At 26.7% G+C, this 27356-nt stretch overlaps 3 protein-coding genes across 3 annotated transcripts; 1 reads left to right on the forward strand and 2 right to left on the reverse strand.

Annotated features, from left to right (window-relative positions):
- The first annotated feature begins 9200 nt into the window (after positions 1-9200).
- On the forward strand, positions 9201-13016 carry LOC113558734. Its single transcript, XM_026964260.1, has 3 exons — positions 9201-9328; positions 11808-12290; positions 12823-13016. Exons 2-3 carry the CDS (start codon positions 11845-11847, stop codon positions 12953-12955), a joined length of 579 nt encoding a protein of 192 aa, XP_026820061.1. The 5' UTR covers positions 9201-9328; positions 11808-11844; the 3' UTR covers positions 12956-13016.
- Positions 13017-14453: 1437 nt separating this feature from the next.
- Positions 14454-19116, reverse strand: LOC113556744 (cytoplasmic dynein 1 light intermediate chain 2-like). The gene is made up of 10 exons (XM_026961873.1): positions 18890-19116; positions 18562-18635; positions 18383-18499; positions 18049-18279; positions 16815-16942; positions 16119-16348; positions 15543-15654; positions 15272-15481; positions 15095-15212; positions 14454-15009 (listed from the first exon to the last, which is right to left on the reverse strand). Exons 1-10 carry the CDS (start codon positions 18910-18912, stop codon positions 14813-14815), a joined length of 1440 nt encoding a protein of 479 aa, XP_026817674.1. The 5' UTR covers positions 18913-19116; the 3' UTR covers positions 14454-14812.
- Positions 19117-21375: 2259 nt separating this feature from the next.
- On the reverse strand, positions 21376-24862 carry LOC113557282. Its single transcript, XM_026962722.1, has 9 exons — positions 24644-24862; positions 24491-24571; positions 24135-24429; positions 23344-23650; positions 23159-23258; positions 22697-23049; positions 22382-22640; positions 22070-22237; positions 21376-21958 (listed from the first exon to the last, which is right to left on the reverse strand). Exons 1-9 carry the CDS (start codon positions 24704-24706, stop codon positions 21413-21415), a joined length of 2172 nt encoding a protein of 723 aa, XP_026818523.1. The 5' UTR covers positions 24707-24862; the 3' UTR covers positions 21376-21412.
- Positions 24863-27356: the final 2494 nt, after the last annotated feature.

Genomic DNA, 27356 nt, shown 5'->3' on the forward strand with positions numbered 1-27356 from the left:
TATTGTTTCGTTATTGAGAGTGACTATATGTTATAGAAAATGAATTGACTAATGAGTTATAAAGCAACCAACCACTATTATGTAATGTTTACGTTATAAAGAGTTTTCACTGTAGTTTGAATGTTAATACCAATTATGAGTGTATTTATAACTGTGTAAGAAAGATCCATTAAAAGGTCCAGTAAAGTAATAATTGTTGATGTATGTTTAAGCTATTTAATTTGTGTTACGAATTACATTATACAGTGGAACCTCGATTTTCCGGGGTAATGGTAGGGAGGGGATCACATGGATAAATGAAAATCACGGTTAATCAAGACTTTTTATAATAATGTAATTTTTATTTAATTATAATTATAATTAGAAATATATACAATAATGTTATACATCTACAGACCATACTTTTTTTTAAATTTTCAAAAGAATGAGCACGGTTAATTACGAACACAGATAATTGAGTCACAGATAATCGAGGTTCTACTGTAAATGTTTATGATGGTTTAGATATCGAATATTACTGAGTTATTAGTCAGATGTTAAATCATATCAATATATATGTATGTTGAATCTAATTTAAATTAATTAAGTAAAAATTTAAATTAAATAAAACATTAGCATTAAGGTTGTACTGGTTTCGATTTTATCATAAGTTTAACGAATTCATGCTATAAATTATATAATTTTTCTATTGTTATATTAAAGGTATTAGTGATTCATATTATCATTAAAATATTAAATTTAAGAAATAAGCCCTTTAATTCACCTAACCACATTACATTTATATTTTGTGCATTATTTTATATTGTTGATTAAGCGCTATACATATTTTATCATTAATAATAAATATAATAAATAAATACTAATATGTTTGCAAAAGTATTCAGAAAAATATAGTTTTATTTTGATTGCTTAAAAAAACTACATTATAGCACATAAATTAATTATATTTATATTTATTTTGTAATAATGTACTTAAAATAACATATTTGAAGCATAAAGTAGATATGAGTTATTATGGCAATGTGGCTGCTCAATAACTCACTATTGATACAAGTTATACATAACTAAAAAATATTATTGTTTAATCACTTCAAATAAAAATTTGAATTCTAGAAATTTCATATAAATTATGTATTTATTTGTACACTATACAATTATAAATTACATAATGAATTATTTCTTAACCATAACCTATAATTATCATAGAAAATGCTAGTTAACATAAACATATATACATTATACATATATTAGTATAATAAATAAAAAGTAAAACTAATATTTAATATACAACAATACAACATATACAGTAAATAGATGTTGTTTTAACTAACTTTAGAGCATTTTTTTAGAGCTATAACATAATATTCACTATACGCTTAAGTTTATTATTAACCAACTCTTTGGATATTGTGTAATATTTATTTATTTGTTGAAATACGATAGGGTTGAATCCAATTCAATTATGTTTAAACTTATAACAGATTTAATTGATAAAATAACAATAACAATTAAATAACTATACCACAATTATAATCATAATAAATAAAATCAGTACTTGTTGGTCAGTTTCATCATTCTATACAAACTGCAAAGAATTAGTTTTAAAATAATAAATAGAAAAAGTTCTAAGAGGCGATAAAATTTTTTTTACTGGAGTTAATAGTTTTTGACAATACTAGATTATTATTTATGCATATATCTGATATATCTACCGAGGATTTTAATCTAAGGGCACGAAGAGCAGGTAAAATTTAGAGCTAGCTACCATAGGGCGGGCAATCAAAGAGAAGTATGAATACGATACATATAGTAGAATAACTGCTATATTTTATTTTATTTTTTCCTTTTTTAATTTTTTTTTTGTAATGTTAAATATTTAATGTAGGTATATAAAGTTAAAATATGAATAGTTATAATGATTCCCTTTAATAACTTTGATTTAGATTTTTTATTTAATGAAAAAAATACTATTTGTTATTAACAACTGTAATCATTTTAGTGTAATAATGATCTTGCTGTCTTTTCACTGAACATTAGAAGTATCAGAAAACATCTTAACGAATTATTAATGGTTTTAAGTTCTGCTATTATTAAATTTGATATTATGTTGTCTGAGACAGCGGCGTTATTTGGGGTGGGGGGGGGCAACTTGGGCATTTGCCCTAGTCTAACATTTACATCAACCTTAAGTCGGTACATTTAAAAATTATAAGAAGTCTTATTTTTAAATATTTATTTATTATTTTTTAAAGCCATTGTTATAAATCATAATAATGAACATTAATATTTTATAAGTAAAAATGTATCATAATATTATATTGAATTATTAACCGTAAAAACTTAAATATTAAATATTTAACAACTCAAATCGGGTTATTGTATTAATAGTGTATTTTGTTATTGTTCCCTTAAAGGACCATCCAAATCAAAAAACTATAATTATTTTATTACCATAATAAATAGAATAGAATCTAATTAAGATAATGATACAACTAAACTTCGTTTATGACTATTCGTTCCCTAATCCCTAGTTGGACATTGCGCGTGATATCATGGATTTGTTCGCCGCGGCGGCGGACATGTATAATACACGGCAATATTTATCAATTTTTGGTTTAACTTAAAATAAATATAATCAGCTTATTTTTCGAATGAACTAATCCAATATATTTTAGAGTACCTCATATTTTTTTTTTTTTAAAAAAAATTGGAATGAACCACAATATGTAGTTGTGTATAATTTCTTAATTTTTATTAATTTTAATATTATAGTAATTTGTTTATTTTTATGATTTTTATAATATTATATTTTTTAGGTAAATGTTTATTCTTGTTATATGTTATAGATATTATAGTTTCTAAAGTTAAAAATACTATAGTAAAATATTAGACTATTGTGAAACAAAATTAAGTTTTTCTTTGAATAAATGTTTTTTTTTTAATACTTTCAAATTAAATTATGTACATTTTTATAAAAATTTTACTTGCTTCCAATTGTATAATTAAACGGTACATAAAATATAATCACAAGACACTTTAAACATAGAATTAACAGTTATAAAATTTGTAGCCAAATCGTTATACAATTCCCATTGGACTTGTAAACCCCCAACTTTAAAATGTGCACCCCAAAAAATAAAACGATTTGTCTGTTTTAATTTACCTATTTGAACACTAAACTGTGCAAATTAAAAAATTTTAACTTTAATTTCAAAAAAAAAATTGTTTGTCTTAAGATTTAGCAACCGAACTGGCTTTCAAAGGATTTATGATAAAAATTACTTAGGATGATCATTGAATTTTATACCAGGACTTTTTTATCATGAACCAGTCAATACTGCGGTAATTTTTAGGAATTTTTAAATAATTTTTATATAACTTAAGTTTCTAAAATTTTACTTTTTTTTATAATTTTGACATTTTTATCTACTTCCCTTGTTCGATAAAACATTATCAACTTTTGAATTTCAAATAGCAATTTATGTATGAAGTTTCAAAAATGGTATTTATTTTATGAATTTTTATGTTAAATTTATGTTTTTTAATAACCCGTTAACGATGTATAGACATTGGCGCAACTAAGGGGTTGCAAAAGGGACTTGTGCACCCCAAAAAATAAAACAATCTGCCTATTTTAAAGTATATAATTTCATTAGTAAAAATAATTTGTACTAGCTATATAAATAAGTACCTATCTACATAACACCAACACGTTTAAGCCGAAAAAAGTTTGGCCAACCCTGAGATGGTCATAGCTTCGGTTTTCTTTACAAACGAAAATGTTGTTTTTAAAAAACTTAACAAACGACTTAAAAACCTTAAGTTATGTTTTGATAAACATTTTTGATATTGAGGGGGGAGGCTGGAGAAATGTCTGTGTCGATAAATATTATCGTCGTCTGTTTCTTCGAGTAATAACCATTAAATTAGTTGGTTTTTGTTATTATCCATGTTTGTGTTAGTCAAATTATGACACAAATTAAAACTTATAATACATATTTGATATGAAAATTCAATAGGTACTTATCGATTTTATTAAATCAAAACAAAATGATCACATAAAGTATTCGGTTATAATAATTGATTATAATATTATTATAACAGCTATTATCTAATCAGTTATCTCTTATTATTCAGCCCCGGTCCCGGTCTATGAGACCGTGTATGGTATATTATATAAAATAGCTCCCGTAAGAGACTGTGATTATTATTCGGTCGCAATCGATCTAGTCTAACTGTACCTTAAAAAAATATATCAATAGTTTTTCGACAAAAATAATTTAAATATAATTGTATAATAATCTAGTAGGTACATCAAAAATCGTATTATTACTAACGAAATGTTTCTTTGTGTCAACTTGCTCTTATCGAATAAAATTTGTTAAAACAATAAAATTACTGAATATAACTTAAAAAAAGTACCTATTTGGTAGGGAGCCTCTAATAATTTTTAAGAGGATCTACCAGAATTTTCCTATATCCCGCCGCGTAGCCGGGACAGTACGCGCTTGAGTCTTGTTTTTACCTTTGTCCTTGGAGTTTGATAATAGAACATTTCACTAAAATATTTAAGCTAAATGTACAATAGTGGAATTGCTAAACGATATATTTTGGTATGGAAACACATGCGGGTACGACGTTCTCTCAAGATGCATATAATTGAGTGCTATATTATTATGTTACGACTTTAAAACATTATGGTGCTCATCGTTAAGAGAACGTAGTACTCGCATGTGTTGTCTCCGTCTTACACACGTATAACATAGCAAATTTTCGTTCACGAGTTTCAATATTGTGCTGTTAGTTTTGATAATAGGGTGAACTGACTTATTATACAATTTAAAGGTAAGATTATTATCCAGGGCCCCGCATAGCCTTTTATTGATATTATAATTTTTAAGTAAGTCATGATCTTTTTGAAACTGCACATTTTAAGTTCCAAAACAATAATCTCTGTATAGATTTACCTATGACGTAGAACGGTAGATGGCGTCCCTCTTATCGTCTGAATACGAGAGAATACATATATTCGGGTGTTGGGGCCTCTTAAAATAATAAAAATAATAATTTTCTAAAACTATATAAATTCAATTTTTCTTCACCCTTACGTATTTAATAGTTAAATCACTAACAAATTAATTTTCAAATGGCAACCTAAATTTAAAATATCATCAAATAATAGGGCTATTTTTGAATTTGATTTTGATGTTCAAATTAATATTTTTCGTTCATTTGTTAACGAGTAATAGCTGCTCAAAGTTGGTTTGTTTGAGGTTTTTAAGTATTCAATCCACCGATTTTCATGGCTGTAAGGACTGAAGAATTGATCATAGCATATTAAAACACAATTATTATTTACAATTTTACAAAGAATAAATACGATCAAAACTACTGGCATACCTTTGGTTATTATTTAAATTAGATTGAATGATAGACAATATGTTATTACAGGTTGGACTTTGTAACTACAGGTTACTACAAAGATAATTTATTTTATAAATCACTATAATATCACTAATATTTGGGTAGGGTGGATAATAAAATTTAAATAGGGTGGCTGTTGACTAGATTATTCAAAATGTTGTTCGGCGCCACTGTTGTATACAACTGTAGATATACCTAATAGTTTATCTGGCGTGCCTGTGTATGGCTGCATACAACAGATTGTAGACTGTGACAACAAAGAACCTTTTTTTTTTAATTTACTTTTGTGAATAGGTGTAACTTTTTTCACCCAAAAATGACCTTCCACTTGTCGATCAAATATAATTAATTTGTTTCTCTTTTTATGTAAACATAATTGCTTTTTTTAGTCTACGGATCACGTTTAAAAGCTTAGGAAATATATTTTCAAAATTAGTTTAATAAAGCCATTTAGTATAACCCAAGGGGCAATTTTACAATTATTTTAAGGCTGAATGAAGAAATTACTTTATCCTTATTTTATCATATTTGATCGTAAAGTATACGTAGCCAAAACAAATACCATTTAATGCCACAAAATTATAATAGTAGGTACATTTTAATAACAGTGATAAAAATATAAATTTACTTAATATAAGCGGTGATAAAACTATAGAAATAGTATTATAAATAAGTATATCTATTCCTTTTAGATACTCAGGTATGAAGCAACAGAAAAATTATCTTATATCCCATGCCATATTTGATATTTTTATCGCATTATTTTTTTTTTTTTTGAGTAGTGTAGTTTCTATAGAGTAGGTATACACTGTATAACATGTATGTATAAGCAGTATGCACATATATAAGAATGTACGGTTTATCAAAAGGTATAATATGTGGAAAATACAGGGATTATATTGTACATCATATAGAATGTTCTGACACAAACCGGTTTGCATCTGTTAGTAAGAAGGAGCTCGATAAATTGTGTCCACCATAGTATACGTATATTTTAATAGTAGTAAAATGAATATTGTAAAAAAATAAATACCTAGTAGATAAGTTAGGTCCTGTTTCTACTTTTGATTATTATACACATATTACATTTACTGCTATACTGCTACCATTATTATTATATTATATTAAAAAGTACGTTGATAAATTAATTTTATTTTTATCGAAATATACAGAAATGTATAATTTGATGCTTCCTGAACCTCAATTTACCTACTACTTTTTTCCCGGAACCCAATTAACCGAAAAAGGTCATTAGAGTCAATTTCCCAATTTACTATCCCGAGTGTTAAAATGATGTACACTTTATAATATCTATCCTATATAATAACCAATATATTTCAATAGATATTCGATAGAAGGTTAAGGAACGTCGAACATAACATATAGTAAGGTATACTGTCATTTAAGGCATAAAGGCATCGGTATGTATACTGTATGTATATAAAATTCGTTTAACGTGCTTATTGTAATAATGTATAATATATGTACAATGAAACCTCTGAATGGCGGACACTCTCGGTTACCAAAATTGTGTTCGTTATTAGGAGATGTCCGTTATTCAGAGGGGATACATTTTTGAAATTTATTTGAATAATAATGTACTATGTATGTATGTATAATATTATTATTTATTATTTATTGTAAATTATTACATTTTTATATTTTTACAAATTATTATTAATTATTATTTTTATTTAAAGTATATTTTTGCAATCAAAATTATAAACATGTATTTTTAAATTATTTTTGTTTGAAAAAATCGGTGAGCCTTGTCTGTTTATAATTACATCACTGTCTCTCAACAGTAATACTAGAATACACATACAAATGTGAATACGTATTATTTTCAAATAAAGATTAGGGACTTAAGAACTTCCTATTAAAATAATGTCCGTTATTTGAAGAGTCCGCTATTCGTAAGTTTTTCTATTGAAAAGTAGTGAAAATGTCCCCGTTCCCCAAAAAATCGTCCGTTATTGGGAGGTGTCTGTTAGTGGAGGTTTCACTGTATATTAGATATACAGTGACTTCCAAAATTCCCCCACCACCCTTAAAATCTCCGTGGAAAATCAATAAATTTAAATTTGATTAATTTTACTGTAATACCGCAAAGAAATTTTGATTGAATGGTATAAGATTCGATTTTTTTTTTTTTAATTCAAACACTATCAAAAAATGTTTTTCATTATAACTAATTCAAAAAATTAATTGTTTTAATAAAAATCTAATAAAAAACCGCTTTTAAATATATTGATTTTTGACGAAGATACTAAAAGAAAGGGACGAGGATCCGAGATTTTTGGATCATACTGTATTCCACTACACTGTATTCATTTTCTCCTCTATTTTAATCGGCTAAGGGTAGCCGCCCAGCAATATACTATGTATGGCGTACAAAGTGCGTTCTAAAATACGCTGCGTCGTCGAAAACAACTGTTGATTTTAAACAGTGTATTATAAAATTTGCGAAAATCCTTAAAACATTTAATCGTAGAGGCAATAGTTCCTTAATAATCGTTGTTCAAATCATATTAGTTTAAAACCTGTGCACACTAACCCAACCCCCATTAACCAATACTTGATACCTTATAAAACAATTATATAGGTATCGTTACAATTTTATTATTTTAGTAGGAATAATATGGAATGCGGTAAAATCGGTACCCCAGTCTTGTTTTCGACCTACGGCCAACCCTCGTCGAATATGTGCGAGCAGCTGCACCGATTACAATGGCAGTGGGTCGTATTGTCGTCACAAGTGGTTGGCCTTGGAGAATGGAATGTGGTGTGCTATGACCGTTGTATGGACGCGTGGGGTGTGATGCACATTGTACAGTGTTTGTCGACTTTTACTGCGTTCTATAGATACAATATTAACAATTATGTTAGTAATACAAGATGTATAATCGATATGAGTGTAGCGTTCTGTAATTTCAGTGTTACCACTATAACCAATGGAAGTTGATACATTATTGTACATCTTCTTTACAATAAATTCAATAAACAAACTTAATTTATCAGTAAAAAAAAAAAAAAATCAAAAACATGATTGATAAATTAAATCATAACTACGGGTTTAGCCTTTCTACACACATAATGCATCTATACTGTCTATACATTATATTATTATCATTATTATTATAATAATTGTTATTGTGTACCTATTATAATTAAATAAGTATTGCTGATGCCTGAGCCTGATTATGATATCCATAAGTTGACAAATGACGAATTGACGCTCGATCAAATATGTCTCTTTGTTGGGAAAATGACTGTGATGAAATGACGGTACGCCATATTAATAATATGTATGATATATAATCATGCACTACACACGAACAATGACAATTAATAATTAATATTTAAATTTAAAAAAAAAATGTTTTGTTCCGTAAGAATTCAGTGCCGGCGCTAGATATTGCGGGGCCCTGGACATGGTATTAGCCATTAGGTACCCCAGAGTACCCCATTCTAATATTATACATGTGTGTTGTGTAGTATAGAATAATACATTTATAAACTTATAATTTATTAATTTAAATTGTATTAATGTAAAATGTCAATGTATCTCACAAGAGCGGGTCCCTGGACATTTGTCCCATTTTTCCTCCCCTAGCGCCGGCACTGCGTAAGATAACAATATCTGTTTAAAAGAAAAAAGGCGCGTTGTCGATCATCAATAGCTCCGTGTACCATGGACGGTGTTACCACTAACCGCCCGTTGTTACAGTGGCGCGCCCATCGGTAGACCGCCCTAGCGCGTGTAGCATTGCTTAGCGTCAGCGCTGGCTCATTTGCTGTTCGCCTGTTCCCGACAATCGTAGTCAGTTTCGTGGTTCGTCCCGATAAAAATCCATTATCCAATCAACTGTGTTACTGGGTCATCCCCATTGGACTGCTACTGGTAATATGATTTGCATATAATTATTTAATATTATATTTGTGCTTATTTTAATTCTTGTCTGTTACGGACTGGAGAAATATTTCCACCGAACGTGTGCGTGTGTGTATGTATGTGTGTGTGTGTGTGCGTGCGCGTGCGCGCACGCGTATGTGTGTGTGAGTGGTGTGTGTGTGTACAGGGTGCTCAACAAGTTTGGAAACGTTCATTAGACTAGTTAGGACTGATAAACGATATTACAGTATAATATTAATGAAGTTGATAAATATTTTACATTATAAATGAATAGCAGTGTAATTTTTCTATGCATGTATTAAAATAAGCTTTCAGTAATGATTTAAAGGTTCCAAATTTTTTGAACACCTGGTATGTATTCATATTTATTTATATTAGTGATTCTTAACCAGTATTCAGTGAACTTGGTGTAAGTGTTTCACCAACATTTTAAAATCAGTTATTCATTAATCATTATTTTATTATTATTTAATTACTAACATGTATGCAAATTGTGTTATGCTATACATGCATTATTTAATATTATTTAAATTAAAAAATATATTTAAATACTGTTTTATTTTACGGTTGTGTTCCATCATTCGAATAAGGTTAAGAGCCACTGATACACATGTTAATGTACAAGTAATGCATACTAAATTGTATTTTTACCTCTCTGATTACTAACTATTTCATTGACAGCTACTATATATCTTCACAAGTAAAAATGTATGTGCTTATTTAAATAATAAAAAAATAAAAATCTACAAGATAATAATTTCTTTGATTTTGATTTGATCGTAACTAGGGCTAGGATTTTAGAGCATAATAAATAACAAAAAAAGCACAAAATTGTTTTAAAAAAACAAAAATGAAACATATTTATTCTTTAAAAAAGCAAAAAAAAAAGCATGACTTAAAATTAACATGAATTAGTTATAATTTTATAAAACTGAATAAAAAAAAATTGAAAATTAATTTAAATTAAAAAAAGAATTTACAACCATGTATTTGGCAAGGTTTTCAGAAGTTAAACTGACTCTATTGTCTGTGAGGATGTTTTTATACAACACATTTTGAACTGGTCGATATCAATGTTATACGAGTACTGAGTAAGTTCTACAGACTATATGTAATAGCCGATAAGCTATCGGCCCATAAGATATCTGTAAATCGATAATCTATACATTTAAGGTTGTTTCACACTAATGATACAGTCACGGTCATTATTGCGGGTTTTCATATTTCTTGTTAAGTAAATAAACATTTATTTTTATAGCTGAACAGATATAAAAATTCCAGTTACAATAACTGAAAAAAGCAAATAAAAATTTTTAATAGGATGTATTATCAAAAATGTGGTAATACTTCAGTATTTGGCAAATTAGAAGTAAAATAGAATACATAAGACAAAAAGATTTTCCATTAATGACAAAGTAATTAAAAACATTCTTAACCATATCAAATAACACAGCAAGTTGTAAAAAATAATTTTCCTGCTTAGAAATATTTAAAACAAACATATCTTGGAACAACAATAGTGTAATAACGGCTAAGTAGCCTAGTTTAGGTTTGGTTACAACCAAAAAAAATTTAAAATAAATTTTGTTTATATTATTATAAAACAAAGTTATTACTATTAAAATATATCAATTTATTATTTATTAATTTATAAAGGAAATTGAAGTATTGCTGGTATTGGTAGGTTAGAAATAAAAATATTTCTCTGCACCATCAAAAATTGAAGTCAATTTATGCCATTGATACTACTTTACTTATACTTACTTTTAATTTTATTCCATTTTTTTTCTCATGAATATTATGCCATTAAATTGGCATTAATCAATATTATTAATTTATTAATAATTCAATATTCATGAGAAAAAAATGGAATAAAAATGCTCTAAAGTCCCTAGTTACGATCAAATCAAAATCAAAGAAATTATTATCTTGTAGATTTTTATTTTTTATTATTTAAATAAGCACATACATTTTCACTTGTGAAGATATATAGTAGCTGTCAATGAAATAGTTAGTAATCAGAGAGGTAAAAATATAATTTAGTATGCATTACTTGTACATTAACATGTATATCAGTGGCTCTTCACCTTTTTCAAATGATGGAACACAACCGTAAAATAAAACAGTATTTAAATATATTTTTTAATTTAAATAATCTATTAATTATTTAAATAATTTATTAATAAATTAATAATATTGATTAATGCCAATTTAATGGCATAAGATTCCATTGTTAAAATATAATTTTATTACATGTAAATAAGATACAATAAAAGATAAAATGTTTGTTTGTTTCCTAGTCAAAAGTCCTGAATATGTAAATACAATGCAAATTAATTAATTAATTGTTCATGTATTGTTAAAAATATAGAAAATACATAGATAGGTCAAATTTTTGATAAAATTATTAATTTTAACATCTAAGACATTTAACGGTATTAATCAAGTTATTTTTTCTTTTAAACAGATACTATTAGTAAATTGGAAAAAAAAAGAACAACAAGATGGAAAAAGTACAAGAATCGAAAAAAAAATTGTTCAACCCTAAAACAATGGTGAAATACGACCATGTGGAGGTTAATAACAACCGTCCGCTATGGGTCTGCAAATTTTGCTTAAAAGTTTTGCTTAGTGAACTTAGTGCTATGTCACACCATGCAACTTGTAAACCAGCACCGACTAAGAGATCCTTAAGAATTGAAAAAATCCGTGAGAAAAATCAGGCGGCTGTGAAGAATCAGGAGGCTGTGAAGAATCAGGCGGCTGAGAAAATTCCGGTGGCAAAAAAAACTCGTGGGACCAAGAGAATTCGAGTGACCAAGAACACTCAGACGGCCAAGAAAATTCGTCTGACCAAGAACACTCAGATGGCCATGAAAATTCCCAAAGTTGAAATGGTCCCGAAAACTCCCAAAGTTGAAATGGCCATGAAAACTCCCAAAGTTGAAAGGTAAAATAATATTTGAATCACCATTATTCAAGAGGAGGTTATACCCGCATATAAGTGTTGTATCTGTTTTACATACATACATACATACATACAATGTAAAACATTTTTGTTAAGCAAAATTAATTTTGCAATGTTAGCTTAAATATTAGATAGAGTACATTTACCTATTATTAAATTTAAAGGTGAGAATATTATCACAGAAATGTCATATACTTTTATTGATATTATCATTTTAAAGCGAATTATGGATATTTTAAAGTTGTAATATTTTACATACCTTTAACTCACTTTAAAATGATATTATCAATAAAAGCATATAACATTTCCATAATATTCTTACCTTTAAATTTGATAATAGGTAAATTTACTCTAATATTAAAGCTAATATCACAAAATGTTTTCTGCTGAACACAAATTGGCTCTGATGTACGTTATTTAAGACAGAGACATAGGGGAGTATAACGTCATCTTAATGGTTATTGTTCATTTAAAAGTTATAATATCTTATTTTTTTTTCATATTTTGTGTTTAGTGATAATAACGTACCGCCTTATATCTGTTTGTGCTGCAACTACGTGTTCGGACGTAAAGTTTCATTTGAGCAACATCTGCGGCTTAAACAAATTAAAGAAGCCGTGTCTGATGAGGAAGAAAATACTTACTAAATGAAGATGAACTATAAGAAGTTTAAAAAATAACTCATATATTTATTCTGATAACAATGATTATTATATTCTATTTTTGAGTCAGATTGTATTAGAATTCTTATTATTTGTTATTTGTTCTTCTTTATTAAAAATCTAATAATAATTAATAACAATTTTTAAGAACTGTTCTTTATTAAGCATACCTATTCATTATTTGTTGGTAACTGAATTATTTAGTATTTAATTGAAATATTAAATTTATCTTCATTAGATTTATTTAGAGGACGTTATACCCACACATGTTGTCTCCGTATTACTACTGCATACCATGCAAAAAAAAAAAAAATAACTCAACAGTTCCAATTTTATGTATTTAACTTGAATATTCAAGTGTAATGGCATATTATCAAACTCAAAGGTAATAACATCTGATCTCTCATCAGTTTTTCCAGTATTTTAATTTTTAAGCGAGGTATGAGTGTAAAATATTAATATTAAAAAATGCTCATAATTAATTGTATAATAGTTTGGGGAAAAATTGATTTGAATTATCTCAAGTAAACATAATAAAAAATTTATATCAGTTTTTAAAATTATATACCTACAATACTATGACCATATAGGTATGATTGACAATATATCGGTACATTTTGATTGAAATAAATATTCCTTCCCCCGCAAGGTAAATTAAAAAATGGTTTCATCGGTGTTTTTGCACACACTAGTATGACATCCTCAGTCTTATTAAAGCCCTATAATGTATAATGAATCAAGAAAAATATTTTTTCAATTTTCTAACATATTGCTATTTTTAAAACTTTTATTAAACGGTCATTTTAATATCAAAAAGATTAGTTGTGTTTATTTTCTTATTGTAATTGATTTATTCTATTAACAATCCAATACTTATATGATTTTAAGTAGTGTCAAGATTATGTATAAAACTATAAAACTATTAGGTTTTAGCTTAATCATTATAAAATGGTCTATTAAATGTATACAAAAATTACAATTATTTCATATAAAAATTTAAAGTGCATGTTGACCACAATAACAAATATAGTATAGTACTCTAAATAAAAAAAAGATACAAATTTTATAAAACTATAAACATATACAAACATATAGGTGCTAGTTAAAATTAAAAGCAGTAGTTAAAGGGCGTGTATTTTTTACTTCAATGTTATAATTAACTTTCAGTACATTTACACGTTATATTGATGACAAGTTGTATGTTTATGGCCCAACTTAGAAGTTGTTGTGATAAAGGAAATTCGTTTTAAATATATTTAACTTTTATAAATTTCTATAAAAATTAATATTTAAATTGATTTGAAAAATAGATGATATAAATAAGATGAAACTTTTTTAAATTTTAGTTTGCCTGTATATTGAAAAATATTACCCACATAACCGTCACACTTTAAATACCACAAAATTTATTTCTAAAATTAAAATAAATATATATATTTTTTTTGAATAAACCATATACTTAAATTATAAAAAAACAAGCATGATAATTCTATATTAACTTTAATAATTTTGAGGTTTTAAAACAAGTAAGATAATAAAACTATAAAATTCAGTGTCATAGTATTGTGTCTCATTATTCATATCTTGGGGACACTATGTCTTTTAACTTGTTTATCTAAGTTTGGCTCAAGTTATACAAGAATTATTGACTATTTTGAAATATAAACCGTGCAATAATATAATAAAAATAAAAATAATATTTAAAGGTTTAGTATAAAAAAATCAATAAGTATTTTATATGTTCACTCTAAGCTAAAAAAAAATAAATAAATAAAATTGCACAAAAGGTTAATGATTATTAGGTTATCACAAAAATAGGAAAAATAATTTATCGACCCTGAATTAACATTCTGACGATGATTTTTCACCAAAAGTAGTTGAGATTTGTTCCTCAATTCCGTTTTCAGATGAGTTTGTTTCAGTAGACGTATCATGTGATAAATTCAATGTTCGTTTAGCCAATCTGTTGAGTTCAGCTGCTGTGTCTGTATGATATTCATTTTTCTCCAAAGATAGAGATTTTGAACCAGACAACTCACCTATAACATACAATAAAATAGTTTGAATTGTTGGGTATGAATATATGACAATGTATGATGATGATATGAAAAAATATGTGATTACTTGATGTTTTGGTTACAACAGGACTTTGATTGGATTTTTTATGCAACAAAGAATTGAAAAAGTTAGCTAATACTCCTTCACCTGGAGTTGACGTGTTAGCTGATTTTACTGGATCGATCTATAACATAACATATAGATGTAAAATCAAACTATTAATGTTTTAGGGAGCTATCTAACCTTTTTTGTTGGAGAGCCTTGCCCTTGACTAGTTAACGATAGACGTCTATCACCTGTCTTAGAAACACCTGTCAGTGATCTCATAACAGAGTCTTGTCTTGGTATACCAATGGCTGATTGTTGACTTGTACTCTGGTTCAGTAATCCTAATTGTTTGTTCAAAAATACTTGTTCATCTTCTGCTTGGATTTCATGGTCTTTAGCAAAAGCCTGAGAAAAAAAGATGGGTAATAAAACAAAATTGTTGTATAAATTGCTATACAATACAAACCTTTCTTGTATTAACTTTTGTTATAACAGAGTTATAGAATTCATCAGGTTTTATGGTTTGCATGTTATCGTAAAGAATACTAATCTTCTTCATACTATCCCATCCTGCTGGTCTGAAACAAAAAAACCAAGCACTATGCATGTTATAAAAGTTTATTAAAATCAGCACATATTTCATGTTTTATAATAAGATTATATACAGTAGTGTTGTGGTAATCCAAACGGCTTCAAATGTTCATCGTCACTGTTCTATTATTGTACTCGTAATTATGTAGACCAATAAAATAATAATCATGACAACTATTACGACTGCATATCACACATGTGCATCGATAACGATTATTTGTCGAGGGTCATACTTTCAGTGTATGATCGTTAGTTTATAGTGATTTAATTTATGTCGAAAAAAGTACATGAAAACGGTCCCACATAAACAAAGTTATAGGTAATCTGAATGGCCCCTTTCCTCAATTCCCTTCAGATTACCGCAACACTACTGTAATTATTAAAATTCATAACTCTCTAATCACAATTTAATAAATGTTTAAAATTCAAACAATCACAATAATAAACCTACATGAAAACTGCATCTTTTTCAACAATCAATGCTGGTGTTTTAAATGGAAAGTTATAAATCTTATGTGTAAGGAATTTATATAATAAATCACAGTTTTTGTCTTCCTTGGCTGAAGTATAAAATAGTGATGCACCATACTGTAAACAAAATTTGCGTACTGCTTGTTGTATGAAATCAAAATGTTCATCCTTATAGTCATTTTCTTTTTCCAAAAAACTTATGTAATCAGTCTATAACAAATAATAATAGATGTATCAGTTAACATTGGTTATACAATAATTATTTTAAGAAGAATCCATACCTGCATGCATTAATTCTTATTTACTAACACAACAATTTAAAAAAGAATTTTAATCAGAAGAATCGATTTTATACTCTTATTTCTTATATTAGAATGAATTGTATTATTAAAATAATAATAATGAATATTATTAAATTTAAAGCTAAGAATTTTATCCATGGCCCCATGTAGGTTTTTTAAGTAATTTTTTAAAATTTGTAACTTTTAAAATTTATATAGGACTTTGAATAATATTATTACCTTTAAATTGTATAATAAAATAATTTACAATGTTAATTAATGGTGTAAACATTTTATTATATTATGTAAAATATAAAAACAAAGAACACTTGTGGATACAGCATCCTTTAAATCAAAATACTTATATTATCAATGATACCAATCAATATACATACCATTGTAACAACAACAATTATATTTAAACCTAAATTTCTTGTAAGTACACCATCTCCAAGTGACGGTTCCCAATACCCATTTTTATCACCAACATTTTCTTCGATGTATTCATTCCATTTTTTAATGCCTGTAAATAAAAAACAACAATATTTGGTGAAGAACAGTGTTGCTGTGTTGGAATAAAAATCAATCTAATATAATATGTTATCAAAATAAAATATAATAAACATAGCTTTTGTAAGTATATAAAATAATAGGAAATTTTATAAATTCACCAATTGATTTTTTTACAACAATAGTTTTGAATCGACATTATTTAATTATGCGTAAACAAATTAAATAGTTTTGTATTCATAATAATATTAGTCAATAAGGTAAAAATTACATTATAATATAAGTGTACAATACAAGTAGCATACAATGATTTTAAGTACTGTAATATATTACATTATTTTAACCCGAAAATATATAGTTCATTAAGAGGACGCTACACCCACATGTGTTTTCTCTATCTTACACAAGTAAAACATAGCAATAACTTTTTCTTGCGAAATAGAACCACTCTGTAGTGAAAATTAAAACTCCAAATTGATAAACATTTAATTAAAAACATTATCTGTGGAATGTGGTTTTTATTTTTTTGATATCACCTACATGGAAAAAGTTATTATTTCAAAATTCATTATTTTTGAACTTGAATAACTTTTTTTGTTGTTCAGGTATTGAAAAAAATAAAAGACATTTCACAGCCAATGTTATGTGATGAAAATGTTGTTTCTTAGTTATGAGTTTATGACTGTAGCTTTCTTGGTTCTTTCCGGCCCAAAACAGTTTTTACCATGTTTTGCATTTTTAAGACAGAGACATCACTTGCGGATGTAGCGTCCTCTTAACTTAATACTAAATTGTATCCATATTATGATCAAATTTAGGTATATTAAATATTTGTTTTTCTCTTTTTATTTGACTTATAAAAAAATATAAAATACTCGTATAATAAAGAATAAGTGTAATTCAATATAGGTAATATCTATTAAAATCAAACAAAAATTTAAGTTCCAACAAATATATTACATTGTTCTATATATCTGGTGACATATTATACAACTACAATACAATTTACAAGAACTCTAATTGGTAAATAAATAAATAAAATTAATCAATTTCAACATTATAAATTAAATTGCTTTTAATAATAGTTTTTTTTAACTAAATTCAATAGTTAACACTTACAATTGTGTCTATATTCTCGGAGTTCTTCACTAGGAATTGGCAAATTGTCAATGTAGTCTTGTAGTAATGTTGCCCAACTTTCTAGCTGATCCATTATATTCCAAGGTGTTTTCATAGAAACAACAAACATAATCAATGTGTTCTTAAAGTTCTTCTCTGACAAAGCAAATTTTAATAGAAATGAGTACTTAGGATTTCCATCTTGTACCCATACATTCAATTTTGTATGATCTAGAAATTAGTATTATTTCATATTGTATTCATAGTCATAATATAAATTTCAAATATATAATTATAAATATTTAGTTACATCATCACCTGATAACTAACTAACCTTCTTTATAATCATCACGAATATCAATATACGCATATTCCAGTCCAATTCCCTTTGTTAGATCGTCAATACCCTGCAACTTTGCCACAAGAGTGGTTTTACCACATTGGTTATCGCCTAAAAAAAATTAATAATATAGTACCCATAGCAGAAACAAATATAATTTTACTATAGTTTACCTATTATAATCATTGACTTGTCAGTTGGTAACCGGGTCCCGCCCTTTTCTTTTAATGAGATCAACATGGAATTCCTACAACAAAACATAAAACATTATGTCGGTACATTTATGGGTCTATAACGGTTGGTAAAAATCAACCATTCATTAACATTTTATGAAACAAATACGGATTAAGATTTTACATACATTATTCAAGTTTAAAATTTTATATGATTTACTAACTCAAACGGACATTTTTACAACCAAACAATGTTTTACTGTTGACACCATATGTTTAGTATGATTGTAGTTCATACTTATGCAACAAAATGGTATTGAACACTCACCATAAATTTTCTTCTTCTTGCATTTTACTGTAAGAAGTGTTGTGCTTGGCGATTCAACAGCAGAGTATTGCCAGCTGACAAAGTTATAACAATAATAATAAACTTATACTTAAATTAACACGATAACAATTTAATTTAAGTCAATACAATAAAAAAATAATCAAGTATTATATATTAAAAACTATTCTGTCAATTTGTCATTATGTTGTACTAAATAAATTATGAAATTGGTAGTTTTTTTTTATTATGTTTTGGAGTGATTCAGTGATATCATTAATGTAATGTGATTATAATAAAATCTTATCACATTACTCTTCAAAATGGTGATAAAACTGTTATCACAGAAACTAATCTTTAATCACAGATAGAAATGATAGAATAAACATGAATATTTATTCTACATAATATCTGTGTCGCTAATATACACAACATAGATGATCTTTAAAATTAGTATACTTACCTATGGATTGTGGAAGCAGATCGTCAGTGTTCTGAGTTCTAGAACATAACAAACCCGAAGAACCGAAGAATGCAGCAATATTAGAGATGACGGTGATTGAGGTTTATGTGGGTATTGGTGTTTGGAATTTGTACATTTTACACAATGTGCCTGTTAAATAAATTTAAGCTATTGCACCGAAAAATAAATCGTATTGTGGACGGCTAAAGACATAGTCACGAAGTATCTAGGAATACGATTTTTTTTTTTTATAGGTACGTATTTCGATATCATTAGCACAGTGTATCAGTATATTGGTGTGTGTGTGTGTGTGTGTTGGTTTTGAAATTCTGACATGGCATTCCAAAACAGCAATATAACAATATTAATGATATGCATTACGGCATTAACAAATAGGTAATAAATTACTAGTATGTGTACTCATTGTATATTTAAAAATTAAAATTAAATCATGATGTTTAACTTGGTTATAAGTGATTACTAATGACAAATAACGCATCAGGTTTCTTTATATTAACATATATTTGATTTTAAATACAAATATATATTTAAATAATTATGATTGTACTGAGTTAAAATAAATTGAACAGAACAAACATTTTGGACACAATATGACAGACACCATCGCTGTGAACCTGGCTTTAGTTATACAGATGATATATATTTCATAGATAGATTAATGATTTTTGGTTTATAAACAAAATAAGAAAAAAATGTTGGTATATATTATACAAGAGTAAATGACATCTAATCCACCAATAAGTATTAAGCCAGGATGATTCTCAACATTTTTGTACAGTATTATTTTAATAGATATTAAATAAAAAATAATTAGGAATATTAATGTATTTACGTTTTGTTTTACACAATTTAAATTCATAGTTTTTGTTCATATAAAAAAAAAAAAACATTTTAAAATAATATATTATTCATTTTTGTAAAAATGATTTCATAATATTTTGAATAAATTTCAGATTTTTAAAATTAAGAAAATTGAACACAAGTATGAAATATATAATTTATTAAATTCTTGATATTTTATGTTTATAAAAATTAATTCCGTTTACATATACCTAATTTGTTGGTATAAGCATTGACTTTATAATATACAGATAAGCCATTCTATTGTTAATAGTGGGAGCGGCTAATTGCATTCAGCCGTTGGGCGTCACTGTGTTTGATAGCATTCAAGAGAAGTAAACATAGGACTAGTGCTGTTTTCTAATCAATCAGTGGTATAAGTAACTCATCTTATCTTGAGTTATGTTTAAAGTATAGAAAAAGAAAGATCACACAAAGTGTATCTGGTCCATTAAAAACAATTTTAACAACATACAAATGTTGTACAAATAAAAAATATTTTGCCAAATAATATAATACAATCTATTATGTTATAGAAATAAATCTTACTTGTTTTTTTATACATTTTATATAGCATTTATAATATGGTGATAATCATTTTAACTGATAGGTTAGATAACATTTTGCTTCTCCAGAAGAAATAAATGTTAATTGTGTCGTAGGCTCATGCAGACGTTCCCTAAACCCTAATCTGAGACTAATATGTGTAAATTGAAAATAGTTCTAATACCTGTACCTTCTTAAATTTAATCATGAATAATCATGTATATAAAATGTATTTTTTCTTCTGAGATCACAGGTGGCATGATCTAATTATGATGATACTGTATTGACTAGTTCATATATTATAATCATATACTTTTTCAACAATTTAAAATTGTTGATCTTAATTTTTTAGTATTTTATCAATGCCGTGTTTCTCCACGCAGCATTTGAATCAATTCCTAAGGACTCATATTGAATTAAAACTTACATCAGTTTAACTTTATTTTGGTTTGGAATCTTACGAAAAATTATAATTTATAATTTATTATAAAGTATTTTAATTTTTTATTCATTTGTACATTCATAAAAGCATTAATATTATGTAAAATGTATTATAAATAAGCTATTATAACTAATTAATAACATTAAAATATTTACAAATAACAATTAAAACATCACTCTATATACTGATTTAAGTTAACATTTAACTTGACACATTAAAAATCTTTAGTATTAAATTTTATTGCCTCACAAATATTATTTAAAAGAGATGAACATTGTTTTAATCTTTCTAACTCATCTGCTGTTATTTGAGTTTTGCTCACAATATCATTCAAACAGTCAATATCTGTTCTTAATGTATCTAATACTTTATCTAATTTACCATTAAATGTACACATGTGTTGAAATTTTCCACACAAGGACAATTGTTCGAAATATTGTATGAAATCATCATGACTATAAGTATGATTGATTTTCATTTCCAAATAATCTTTTATAATAGTTCTAACTTCAGGTTGTTTAAAAATCATAGAAATTAAGTTATTGTGACTTTCAGTAACACTAGAAAAATACACTATAGTTTCAATGGTCCATTGTTGTACTAATGGATGATGATCAAATAAGTATTGAAGAAAAATTTCCATTATTAGTTTTTCTTGAAACCGTGGCATATGCAATAATATTGATCGGATCAAGCGTAGCCTGCATCGCTTCATTTCTGTAGTATCATCATAAGAACAGCTACTCAATATTTTAATAATCTAGCAATAATAATAAATACATATATATATATATATTAATATAATGTTAATATATTTTTTTTTATTTTAATATATTCTTTTCTTTTTTAATTTATCCTAATATTGTTGTACCTTTGGAATAATTGTTTTTAGTAATTTTTCAGAACCAATACTGACTTCAATTAATGCACATACATATTCTGGCGGGTATTCGTCCTTAACACAATTCCATAAATGTATTATTTCCCTATTTAAGTGTTCATAATTTGTTTGTTCTGGTAATATACTCATGATTTTTATCTAAAATAAATATTATACAACTATTTTAATATAATCAATTTAGTTCCATGAACATGCAACACAAAATAAACATAGGCAAATTAATAAAAGAATATTAACTTAAAAAATGAAAATGAAGCAGAAAAACTGAAAATTGTTTAGTACCATTTCCGATAATTGATTGTATTCTGAAAGTGTTGAAATATGAAGTATTCCAATAGTAGATTTCAGACTTGGTAATTTTAATTGAGGACAACAGTTCATTAATTGCTTTTTATTTGTAATTAAAGAAAAATGTCTTTTCAACAACATTTCAAGATAAATGTTTTGTGGACATTGTGTAAAACATGGAAAAACAATCAATGCTTCAAAAAGTTTGGCTAATTTTGCAAATTGTAAGATACATGAATCAGGTGACAAATATCTAAAAAAAAAAAATTGATTTTCTTTGTATTTAAAAAAAAAAAAATTAAATCAAACCTCATAATAATCATCCACAAGTCACTACTAAACAAGGCTGGCCAATACTCAGTATTGAGAATATTTTGAATTAAAATGTTTTCAACATTTTCAAACAAACTGTAATCTGACACCAGAATTAAGGACGTTACATTAATCAGTAAGTCTTCGTAGATATCTACATTGTAACAACACATTGCAGATTCTGAAGATTTAATCAATTTAAAAACATTGCATATAAGCTGATGAGATTGTTGGCTGCCATAGGGAGATCTGAAGAAACGTCTTGTTAGCAGCATTGCAATATGCATAGTAGACATCTTTTCACTCGAAGAGTTGCTATTAATTATTTCTTGACAGCTTGACTGAAATATCTAAAGCATAAAAAATCAGAACTCTTAACAAGTTTAAAGTTTATTTTTGATTTAGGCTTCTTAATTATTTTTTGTTGATTATAAATACATTATAACTAATTTGAATTACCTCTAAAAATGTATCATCTGATAACAACACTAACTTATCGACAAATTGTGATAATCTATCTTTGACAGCGACAGCATCTTGTGTATAAGATAACCAATAGCTAGAATGACAAATGAAAAAATATCACTGAGCATAAACTGATGCAAACTGTATTTGATTAAAATGATATAATTATATATTCACACCTATTTAAGAATAAAATAAACTTTAATAATATGTTATGAGATTTTGATAAATGGCCATATGAACAAAGCTTAACTAAAACACTCATCATATATGTTGATAATTTTAATGACGCTTCATCATTTGACTGGAAAGATAAAATTGTTTTTTTAATTTCTGAGCACAGAAAATTGATTGGTTCATCAATTATGATACATAATTTTGCAGAATATTTCATTAATATGTTAATATATGCTTTCCAATGAGAAACCATAATTTTGTTGCTTGTAGTATATACTGCTTCAGCACCACGCCAAATGCACTGTAATACTGTAAAGAGCACAAATATTAAAATATAGTGAGAACTTACAAGGAATTGATCTGTTGACGTATAAGCACATTATTTTTGTACGACAAACCTATTTATAAATTTGTAGTAGACTACAAAAATATTTTAAGAAGATATCAATACATTATTAGTTTTCTATATCTGGCCCACACTTAATATAGTCTGTTGTAATTTTTTTTTTTTTTAAACAATTTGATATACATTAAAATTTACAAAAATAAAAGTATTTATTTTTTTATAAATTTAAATAATAATATAAAATATAAAAACGATAAGTTAAATATTCAAAAAATCATGAAAAAATTAAATTTATGCAAATGCATGGGCCTTAGGTACAAAACAAATATTGTGTTAAAATCATCTTAAAAAATAACAACACAATGTTAACCTATGTTAGTCAGTAATAGCAATAACAGATAATTGAGTTTACCCAAAAATCATATAAATAGTCACAATATATCTTACCTCTAAGCAATAAGCTTGAGTCATCTGGTATTGAGACATCAAATCTCACTTTTTCTGAGATACTAAAAAATAATATCTGTATTTCAGATGCCGTTTTGAATAATTCGGTAAGTAATTGCTTTACATTCATAATTAAATTTCCATAGATCAGATTGCTTTCTGAACAATGTTTAAACAAAGCAATTATGTCTTTTTCATATAATACAAGATCACTAACTATACTGCTTGATGTACAAGATCCTTTTTCAATACATTCCATAGAATTTTTTTTAGTGTTCAGTATTTCAATACAATCCTGAAAATCATTTAAATCATTTAATTTTTTTTTTTTAGAAATGATTTAGATATTACAGTACCTGCAATAATTTATGCACAGAGGATTCTTTACTTCCTTCATAATTCAAATCATTGACGATTTGTTTTACATTATCCAATTTCTAAGAACAGTTAAATAAATATAATTAAAACACTTTAATTCATAATAAGTAAATAATTAAATAAATTAATACTTTTATCAGATCTGTGTCATGAAAATCAACTAAAAAGTTTTCTTCGGTACTGTCATCCATCATTTTTCCTACTTTATAACATAATAGATTAATAGAATACTTATTTTTTTTTTAAATGTTTATGCTTCAATATTAATATCACTTAAAAAATAAATAATAACTTAATAACTTAACAACGAAACGACTGTATAGTGTAGCGTGTAGTGTAGTGTTACACAACAAAGGATTTTACGAAATTCTTAAAATGATAACAAATTGGCGCGATATGTTCTTACTTCTTATCACTAAAGACAGTGAATGATAATATTTTAATCAAAATAATAAATATTTTTAAAATTATTAAAATTTACAATTTCCATTAAATGATTGCCCATCGGTATAGCTATATTTTATTAAACCCCCTCCCCACGGACAAATCTACAAAAGTTGTGATTATCTTCGTTTTGCCCACATCATATAGGTTTTGATTTAACTGAAAATAGGTAGGTCGTAGGTTTAAAGTTTAATAGCTTTTTCCACCGCTCTGCACTGTTGCACTGGTGCACATTATGCATGTTTCACTTTCCACCTGGAACACTAGTGCTAACTATATGACATTTTTTATGTTTCACATCACTGCGGCCAGTGTTTTGCACCGAGTGCATTGATAGTTGCACGAGATCCAGTCTAGGTATATGCTTATAATCCAGTCGACGGTAGGTTTAATCATTTTTCCATAGACATATAATAAAATAGACCAGAAATGATAGCCGTTTTACGCGTAATACACTGAAGCCAACGTGTGTGTGAGAGAGACAGACAATGTGCGGTTTATTCGTGGAAGAAAATGTCTTTGTTTTGTCACTTTTTTCAAAAATATGTACTTTATATAGGTTGATATACCGTATTTTGAAATTTTAAATTTATAAAACGGAATACCAGAAATAATGATAATGTCGAAAATATCAAAAATTATATGTCTGCATTTTTCTGATAAAATTGATGGTTGATACAGTCTGATAATACTGATATAACAAATTATACGATATATAATTTGTAAAGGTTTTAAGTTTTTGAATTAATTTTGTTATTGAACATCATAATACTGACACTTCTAGTACGATCGTCGATCACTACTAATACTAAGTATAGTACGGTGAACTAGTAACTAGTGGATTTTTTTTAATGTAAGGTTTAAAGAGTTTTTCTTTTCACTCATCCAAAGTCCAAAAATATCACGATAAAAAGATAGTAGGTACTATGAACAGTGAAAACTAAAATGTTTCAAAACTTCCGAAGAATTTTGAGTTGTATTTTCAATCCTTATTGACTATTAAAAGTTACTAATTTTTAATAATTTCCTCGTTGACTTAAGTTTCGCTTCCATTTTCCACGTATAGACGTTGAACGTGCATCATACTTACGCGCGCTGATGAAATTACGAAAACACGACTGAAGTAGGTTATTAAAGCCTCGATTACACTGAGCAAATTTACTCGCTAGTCGCTGCTTGTCAGCCGACATTGTAGTGCGCGTTGTGTAGCGACTAGTCCGATTACACTTGAGAGTTGATTTATTAGCTCATTTACTCGTTCAGACCGTACAGTAGCCATTAGTAGCTATACTTGCTATAGCACACTAGATCCGCTATCGCCATACAGTAAAATGAGAGGCACCACAACAATTTTATTTTACTATACCGATTCTAGATTCTAAAACTTAGGATCGTATATTATTTTAGACCCAAACCTGAAAAAAATTATCTACCAAGTGACAAAACTTTGTTTGGTAGTTTGGCATCGGTATTAATAACTAATTTATTTCTGAACGTGATAACTAATAATATAATAATATACTTCAGTAAGCAAAATCATATCATTTTTTTTTTTTTACAAATATTTAGTGTACAATTGGTATAGATTTGTATGCCTATTGATCAAATTCGTACTACCTCCCTCTCAAACCCCAATTTATTAGTCTTGTTAAGTATTCAAATATTTGTATTTAAATAAATACTTTAAATTTTGTTTTTTTTTTAAATAATATTTCAGTATGATTCTAAGAATTGATTATAAGAATTATAAGATTTCATCAAATACCTAAGTAGATAATAGAAAAGTTAACCGGGTTGGCTCCGAATTAGAAATTCTTGAAGCTATTAAAGTATTAAAGTATTATGACTATATTCAATTTAAATACTTTTAAATAAGTTTAAGCATCTAGATATTTGTGATAAACGTACATATATTTCAATATAAAAAAGTATTTTTAAAGTATTTATATTTGTATTTAATAGCATTCTTCCCTCGCGTCATTTATGCTAGGTACTTACTATAAATAAAAAAATATCCATTATTATTATTGTACTATTTTTTATGAATAGATTATAAAATTTTCTAAGTAAAAAATGTTTTTAAATTAACAGTGGTATTGCGGTAACATACTATCACTAACGATATTTTATTAATAATATGATTAATATGATCATATTAATTACTATACATAATAACCGTTGACTAAAAAACTAACAATATTTTAAAAATAAGCATTGTATTAAATTATATTATAACTACATAGGTACTAATTATTTCATAACATTGAAAAAGTCACTCCGTTATAATATATAGCGAAGGTTTTGAGTGTACTTCGTCATTGAGTAGGTCACTGCAATGGGTCATAAATCATTGCATACGACAAATTATCCTAATAGCAAAGAGCCAAAGACGATGTGTCA

Source organism: Rhopalosiphum maidis, chromosome 3 (assembly GCF_003676215.2).
Source record: "Rhopalosiphum maidis isolate BTI-1 chromosome 3, ASM367621v3, whole genome shotgun sequence".
Lineage (NCBI taxonomy): Eukaryota > Metazoa > Arthropoda > Insecta > Hemiptera > Aphididae > Rhopalosiphum > Rhopalosiphum maidis.